At 31.3% G+C, this 9,141-nt stretch overlaps 1 protein-coding gene across 4 annotated transcripts in view; it reads left to right on the forward strand.

The window, feature by feature from the left end:
* The first annotated feature begins 7,280 nt into the window (after nucleotides 1–7,280).
* Nucleotides 7,281–9,141, forward strand: part of LOC112516500 (homeobox-leucine zipper protein ATHB-15-like) — a 6,836-nt gene continuing 4,975 nt past the window's right edge. For 3 of the 4 annotated variants that reach the window (XM_025123572.1, XM_025123573.1, XM_025123571.1), the window contains exons 1-4: nucleotides 7,281–7,854; nucleotides 8,465–8,624; nucleotides 8,709–8,809; nucleotides 8,914–9,004. In XM_025123572.1, coding sequence (XP_024979340.1) covers nucleotides 7,643–7,854; nucleotides 8,465–8,624; nucleotides 8,709–8,809; nucleotides 8,914–9,004 — 564 coding nt within the window. In that variant the 5' untranslated portion in view covers nucleotides 7,281–7,642. The remainder of the gene's footprint in view (nucleotides 7,855–8,464; nucleotides 8,625–8,708; nucleotides 8,810–8,913; nucleotides 9,005–9,141) is intronic. The other variant, XM_025123574.1, reaches the window with a different exon arrangement.

Genomic DNA, 9,141 nt, shown 5'->3' on the forward strand with positions numbered 1-9,141 from the left:
AATAAAAATATTATCATTTTCTTAAAATCATATAAAATTGTATTATAACAAGACAAAAATAAATAAATTAAAATCAAGATATATTTTATTGTATAAAATATTCTTAAAAAGTAACATTAATTTCTGAAAATTATGATGGCCGTAAAATAAGGCGCGAAGGTGGCGGCGAGACGAATTGTATGCGTATCGTGTATGTATCACATTTTGATCCTCTACTAGTGGGGTTTACTTCATCACTCTACAACCACCTATTTTTAACGGCTGTAGACCCATCATTATCTATCTGCTTCATCTTTACCAATAACCCTATCATTTTAAATGCGCTAAATTTACTATCCACCCCTTTAATGCTTTTTTTTAAAATAAAAAATCCCATGCTCCAAATAAAATAATATTTTTTATTTAATTTTTATTTTTATATTTCCTTTATCTATTATTTAATATATTTTTATCTATATTCTTAAGGGATAGACATATAATATGTAGGGATGTTCAAAAGCATGATCAATCCAACCGAACACAACTTAAAATTACTTAATCTGAGGTAAATTGATGTCTAATTGAGTTATAAAATTTTCAAACTGTATGTATTTGATTGATATTGAGTTATTATTATTTGAATCCAACCCAACCTGGTGAACCCGATATTCTTATATATTCATTGGATTTAATATGATTATTGAATTTCTATTAATATATATATATATATATATATTAGACAATTACACTATTACATATCATCCTCATATACACATATTTTTAATTTATTCTCCATCTCAATATAACTCATGTGTATATATGTTCAGTAATATGAACATATATATATAAATTGAGAAAATGAATTGATTGTGATATACGTAAAATCTAAAAAAGTATGAATAAGTTGCATCAAATGGTTGGTGATGAAAAAGATACTATTAGTAGATAAATATCATATTCAATGTTAGAATAATATTTTAATGTATCAAATTATCAACCCGACTAACCTGTAATAGTTTGAGTTAGGTTGGATTGCACTTTGGTTTTGGTTGGGTTGAGTTAAGATTTTTCAAACCACAAACATTGGGTATCGTATTCCTTGACCTCCTAGGAGGTCAAGGGTTCAAACCTCACCAACGGTGAGGAAGAAGTGTGTCAGTTTATTTGTTGTTTTTGCCGTATATAAATATTATATACTTCAAAAAAAAAAAAACATTGGGTTAAGTTGTTCAAATGTCTTCAACTCATCAATCCAAACGATGAGCACCCTTAATAACATGTATTGGATGTGTAATGTATCTTTCTCTCACCTATCTCGATCCCTATTAAAGCCCAACATTCCCGAAACTGGTTGATTAATCCTTGATGGATTTGAAGTAAAAGAAAATCAGACCATTTCGGATAACTTGTTGGGTACCCGTTTAGTAAAAACAATAAAAATAGCATGTTTTAAAATTAAAATCACAGTAAACCGTCACTATGTTAATTACAAATATTTAAAATATAATATTTTTGTTATTTAATAATAAATGTGTACATGTATATTTATTTATACACATTATATCCATATATTAAAAAAATAAAGGGGTCGGATTAGGGGCAGATAATGTCATCCTGACCCTATTCGAATGTACTTCAAATCAATGTATATAAATGTTTTTAAGTATTTATCAATAAATGTTATTTACTATCATTATAGAAGGAGAGATGTTGCTTTTTATAAGTTGAAATAAAATAAATATTAATCAGTTAATATTATTTATCATCATTAAATTTTAAATCATAGAGGAAAAAAAAAGAAGAAATTGTTTATAACGTAAATTAATATTAAATGGAATAATTAATCAAAACATACAAAACAATAAGAACAAAAGCGTGGAAACATACTTTTTTATCGATCCTTCTTCTATACAGACTTTCAAACACTTTGTGTGCATCAGTTACATTGCTACAATGTCTTGAAAGATTGTGTCTAGTTCTTTCAATAAAAGAAACAAATCCAGTAAAGGGAATGCATTTTCAGTCTCAGAAAAATCCTAGGTAGCTCTCGGCACGCCAAGATGACTTGACGTCATCGTCACCTTCCTCCATCTTATCACCGACAGTCTGTTCAGGATGATTAGGAAATGGGCACATATCAGAGGGTAGCGACTGTTTATTAAAAACACAGGACTCTGCTAAGCGGTAACACGATGTATGGAGTAAAGACAAGCACATGAAAGGATATTCAATCAAAACTGGTTCTCCGTGGACCGAACACGTAGCTTACCGCATCAGTTGCGACACTGATGGGAATGCACCAAGAAAGACAATAGCTCACCGTTTATCCAATTCAAAAAATGTTTCCATGTGCATTTGTTTGTTTATGTGACAAACCGAGTCGATAAAATTCAACATATAAGATAATATGATACAAAAATGGAACTGAACCTCCAACATATAGTTGGCCAATACTCTGTATTACATCGATGACAGTCAAAATAGATCTGTTGGAAGCTAGTTCCAAAAGACAAAAGTGTAATATCTGCAATTGTAAAATTCATAGACCTTTTCATGTGTTGACAATTTTTGTACTGGTAGTAGGATGAGTGATTATTCTCTACCACCATCCGAGTTTGCTGTACAATAAACCGAAAGAATTGTAATTTATTTTTACTTTTAAGTACTTGGACCAAATCAGTAAACATCTGTAAATTATAAGGACCAAAAAAATAATTTTTTTTATAAATTTTAAGTTAAAAAAAACAATGAATTACATAGAAAACGATTTCTAAACCACAAAAATGAAAATCACAACCACGAGGACGAAACCGTAAATTACTCGAAAAAACTGGGGTAAATTTTGTTTTTTTTTTATCCATATAGTCTATTAAAATTTATGATAGAAATTTTAATTTTCATCCCCATGGTATCTAATTTAATATGGGGCAAATGCAAAAAAAAAAAAAAATATTGTATTTTAACTTGATTTCTATTATGGGTAACATACTTTCAAAACTTTTATTTTGGTACTTAAGATATAAAGTTTTAAACATTTAAGTATCCGGATAACCATTTGAAACATTAATCGGTTATCATGTTGATGTGGCGAGTGATGTGATATCCAACACAGTATTGTTTGCTGACATGAATTTTTTTAATCTAAAATTAGTCTTCAGCTAGTTACTCGAGTACTTAAATGTTTAAAACTTTACATCTTATGTACCAAAATGAAAGTTCTCAAAGTACGTTACCGAAAATAAAAATCAAGTTAAAACACGTTATTTTTTCATGAAATTTACTCTTTAATATTATATTTGTTTTTATGATTTACATTTTATTGTTATTTTAATCTTTGTTATTAATAATTTTGTTACTCTTTTAGTTTTTCATACTTGTAGATAATAACTAATTGAGAAATGAAAGTAATAACAAGTTACAAGCTATACATATTAAAAAAAATTAAATTATAGGGAGAAAAATTGCAATTATTGACAAACTATAGGGACTGAAATCGTAATTTACTCAAAAGAAAAAGTTAATAGCGTGAATCAGGAGTAACTGATATGACAGTGATCCAACGGCCAGGACAAACGGGACCTGCAAAGACAGTGATTCTGTCCCCACAGTATCCTTTCTTTATTACTCTAAAAACAAAAATGACCCCACATTAACAACCGTAGCTTACTGTGAGTCTGCACACACAGAGTCCCATCCCATCTTCTCAATTTGTCATTTGTCAATATGTCATGTCATTGTCACGTCATGTATGTGAGTATGTTATGCTGCAGACTGGCGCATGGTTGGGTCCCCTGTGGACCCACTCATGTTTCTTTACCTCAGCTTTATTTTAAGCCCATGTACTTTAACTATCTTTCACTTTCAGTCCTCGTACTATCTTTACTTGAAGTACAATCACATATTAAAAACAAAATGTACATTGGGACCAACCTATGTATCCCAAAACTATCATTTGAACTTTTAGCTTTAGGCCATCTAGAGTAATTCTAAAGGAACTCAAAAAAAGACAAAAGCCTTTTTTTTTATAAAATTATTTAGAGCTTTAGAATCATTATCAAACAGATTTTTTTTATCAAACAAGATTTATCTCTTAATAATCTATAAATTGTCATTTAATAGAACTATTAAGAGGTAATAAACAACCCTTTAATTTTATTAATTACTGTTTAATACTTTTAACTGAACACTCACTTTTGTTAATGAATTTACGTTAAATATGAAATAAAAACAACAATAAATTATAAAATTCAGTTATAAAAGGATCTTTTTGACAATTGTTGAATGGTTTAGTGCAAAATAATTAAATGATCAGAATAATTAAGATGCTCTCATCATATAGCGTAAAATGAAATATAATTGTTTGGTAATAGTTTTAAATGAAATTAGGACGTTGAATGGTTATGAGAGACCCATAATACAAAATTATTCAGAGAGTTTTAGAACTATTAAGAGACATAATTTTTTTCACAAATAAGATTGATCTCTTAACGATTCAGAATATGTCTCTTAATGAAATTATTAAGATTGTTGTTAGAAGCATCATCTCAATCATTTAGAGGTGAATCTTGTTTAACAAATTTTTTTTGCCTCTTAACAGCTTTAAAACCTTCTGAATGATTTTGTATAATGAGCCTCCCTTAACCAGTCAGCGCTCTAATTTCATTGTAAATAATTATATTTTATTTTGCATTATATCATGAGAGTCTCTTAATCATTTTACACCAAACCATTCAACAACCATTAAATTAAGAAATAAAAAAATAAATAAAAAAGGTTTTTTTAAAAATAGTAAAAATTTAAAATTTAAAAAAATAAAAATAAAAAAGAAAAGAAATAAAGGTTAAAACCGAGGCGCATGCAAAGCCGTCATCATGGTGTCCTCTTTGTCCCACGAAAACCCTCCCATGCCTCCCCCTTTCGTTCTTTTTATGAACCTCCTCGTTTCACCCCCTCGTTTTTTAATATATTACATCTTATGCCATCCACCAAACCAACAAAACACACATGTTAAATATAAAACGACATCAGATCAAAACCGATGGTCGTGTAAGAATGAATCTGTACTCTTGATCACTTCTAATTTTAAACCTACTCATGAATTTCAGTGTCTCTCATCCTAATGTGCATTCAATGGTGGAGAACTCTTCTTATGCTTATCACTTAAATCTCATTCTCATCGAAACTCAACCCATCAGATCAAATCAAATAAACTTAAGGCATGTTTGGTTAGTTTTTCAGTAAATCCTTATATGAATAAAACTGTATGTGTGGATTAATTTGTTTGTATAGATTAATAAAGTTTATGTTTCGAATGGTTTTGGAAAAAAAAAACTCGAGTTTTTGCATAAAGTTCTTCTTGAAAGTTTACTGAATAAACCACTTTCTGTAACATTAAGCAACTACCAAACAATCATGTGTATTTGACCAAATAAATTGTGAGTCCAATTAAGCTACTAACAAACAGACACTTAATATATCGTATTTAAAAGTAGTTTTTGAAGAGATGAAATATAAATAAACATACTTTTACTGAATAATACGTTTTGAATATTTATTCAGATATACATCAAGTTTTATACAGAAAACATAATCAATTTTTACAGGGTTTGATTCAAAACACAAGAATCATTTGTAAACTATAATAAAAAAAAAATAGAAAACAGTTAAAATCTTAAAAACTAGAGACATTTCATTTCGGACATCAAGATTGAGAGTTTGAGACTTCTTCGTTGGTTAGTTAAGAAAAATGTAGTTTTTGCAGTCACTAAAAGCCGTCATTTTCTTTGTCTTTTGTGCGTTTATGCTCCACAGTATGCAAAACATCCAAGCTGTTTATGTACTTTGTTATATATCTGATAAACTAGCTGTGAGGTGAAATTGTAACTCATAAACCAGTAACGTCTGGTAAAAAAATAGCTTAGACATACTTGCAATAAAAAACCATACTGTTTATTAAGACATAAAATGTCACCTAAAATAATTTTTCAAGATATAATTTATAAAATAACCAAACATATTTTAGAATTTTTTCTTATAAGTCATCAATTCGAGTTTCTGGGGATTTAATTGTTCTCCAAAACCCCCATGGTTACTCGAGTTGTACACAAACTGATTAAGGGCATGTTTGAGGGTTGCTGAATCGTTTGATGCAGAATTATTAAGAGACTCTCATGATATAGCGTAAAATAAAATATAATTGTTTGGTAATTATTTACAACGAAATTAGGGCACTGAATGGTTAAGGGAGACCCATGATATTAAATCATTCAGAGAGTTTTAGAACCATTGAGAGATAAAATTTGTTTTTTGTCAAACAAGTTTTATCTCTTAACGATTCAGAGACTGTCTCTTAATACAACTATTAAGAGGTAAAACAAACAACCCCTCAAACATCTTTTTAACAAAAACAAAACATGATTTTTTCTAATAAACTTGAAAAGATTATCAAAAAAACTTTTTTTTTTTTATTAACTTGGATATCCAACCCACTATGTGAGCCGACTAATCCCAGAACGACCACCCGCTTTGCAGATAACCAAGAGTTATTGCATTTGAACCTCCATGGCCAGAATGAGATTTTTGTTCCTCATTGGATTCGAGCTTGAGACCTCCAGGTACTTTTGACCTTTAGAGGCCAAACTCAAACCCAATCAGACAGACAGACACAATATGGTTCAAAATATTTTTTTTGATTAACCTGGATATCCATCATGCTATTCGAGTTGACTAATCCCAGGACGACCACCTGTTTTGTAGATAGCTCGGAGTCACCATATTTGAACCTCCGTAGCCACAAGGAGATTTTTATTTCTCCTTGAACTTGAACTTGAGACCTCCAGGTACTTTTAATTCTTAGAGCCAAACTCAAACCAATTAGATACCATCCTTGTAAAGTTTAAAAAATAACTTTATTAGCCATGGGAATGGTAATGGGAAATGAGGAAAAGGGTGGGTAAAAAGGTAATTTCACTTAGAGATTCAAAATATATACTTGTAAAGGTAATTTCAAAGGGATAGATAGCAGGGAGGGAGGGAGGGAGGGAGGGAGGGAGAGAGAGAGAGAGAGAGAGAGAGAGAGAGAGAGAGAGAGAGAGAGANGAGAGAGAGAGAGAGAGAGAGAGAGAGAGAGAGAGAGAGAGAGAGAGAGAGTAAAGTGAAAACAGCTAAAAGCAAACCAACAAACAGCAAATGAACCAGACACCCAACAACTCCACACTTCATATCATATCCATCCACAGGCTAAAACCACTCAATAACAAACTCTCTACTTTACTCTTCTCCTTCTCTTCCTTTTATCATTAGGGTTTCCTCTCAAATTCACTCCTTTTCTTCTTCACAACATGTTTGATTGCCAAATTCACCTCTCTCTTTCTTCATAGAAATCAACATGTTTCAGAGGTTGGGAACGATTGGAACCAGCTAATTCCACTGGGTTCCAAATCAAAAACTACAACTTGGGGTGTTAATCTTTATCAATAATCAAACAAAGTGGGGAGTAGAAAGAGTCGAAATCAGCCAAATCCAATCTGGGTTTTTGATCGTTACTCCAAATTGGGTGGTAATCGTCATCAAGAATCGAAGAAAGTGGTGAGGAAAGGCTAAAGGGGGGTGAAATCAGACAAAGTTCCATCTGGGTTTTTTTTAAAAGGGATTTCGAGTGATAATGATGGCTTTATCCTGCAAAGATGGTAAAGGTGCCATTCTTGATAATGGCAAATATGTTCGTTATACACCTGAGCAGGTTGAAGCCCTTGAAAGACTATATCATGAATGCCCAAAACCCAGTTCAATTCGTCGTCAACAACTTATTCGTGAATGCCCTATTCTCTCAAACATTGAACCCAAACAGATCAAAGTTTGGTTCCAAAATCGGAGGTATTTAATGCCACCATTTCACCCAAAAAGAAACCTTTCGGTTTGTAATGATTTATGTGATTTTTTGTGGGTTTTCTTTGGCTAAAAATAGCTAATCTCCCTAACCCACTTCAGTTTTTAGCCACTTTCTCGATTGAATTCCAATTTTAGGCAGAAATTTGAAAGAAAAAAAACAGATTTCCCAGTAAAATTCAAGTTTCTGTTTAAAGAATACTTACCCACATGCATAGGGATTTTTATTTTTATTTTATTTCTTCTTCTAGAAATCAGTTTTTACCCAAATGCTAAAAGCATCTTCTTAAAAATTGGCTATTTTGGGAGGAGATTCTGAAAGGTGGCTAAAAATGAATTTGGGGATTCAAGTTTCTACTCAAATGCGTAAAGCATCTGCATAAAAGTTGATTTTATATTATACCTTTTCTTCCAGAAATCAGTCTTTATTCAGACGTGTAAAGCATCTACTCATAGATTGGCTATTTTGGGAACAAGTTTTGAAAATTGGCTAAAAAGTGAATTTGGTTGATTGAATTGGATATTTTGGTCAATTTCCCATTTTCTATTTCGATACTTGTTGATGGGTTTTATGTTCTTGTTTTATTTTGATTTACAGATGCAGAGAGAAACAGAGGAAAGAAGCTTCAAGACTTCAATCTGTGAATCGAAAGCTGACGGCCATGAACAAGCTTTTAATGGAGGAAAACGATAGATTACAGAAGCAAGTATCTCATTTGGTGTATGAAAACGGTTGTTTTCGTCAACATACACAAAATGTGAGACTTTTATATCTTTGTGATTTGATGGGCAATTGGGTTTTGTTTATGGGAATTGATGGATCAAGATTTCTTGATTTTCAGGCGACACTTGCCACCAAGGATACTAGTTGTGAATCGGTGGTGACTAGTGGTCAACACCATTTGACTCCCCAGCATCCTCCACGTGATGCTAGTCCTGCTGGGTGAGTGGGGTTTCGTTTGATTTTTTTTAACTCTGGTTAAGTTAATGGGGTTTGGTTTGATTGGATTTTTTAAACTGTGGTTAATGATGTTTTGTGGTTTTCAGACTTTTGTCCATTGCAGAGGAAACTTTAACAGAGTTTCTTTCGAAGGCCACTGGAACCGCTGTAGAGTGGGTCCAGATGCCTGGAATGAAGGTATCTTGACAAACTTTCATACACACGTGTATATATATATACATATATATATATATGTATATACACACACATATATATATATGTATATACACACACATATATATATATATATGTATATACACACACATATATATATA

The sequence above is a fragment of the Cynara cardunculus genome (assembly GCF_001531365.2).
Source record: "Cynara cardunculus var. scolymus isolate 2C chromosome LG 8, CcrdV1, whole genome shotgun sequence".
Classification (NCBI taxonomy): Eukaryota; Viridiplantae; Streptophyta; class Magnoliopsida; order Asterales; family Asteraceae; genus Cynara; species Cynara cardunculus.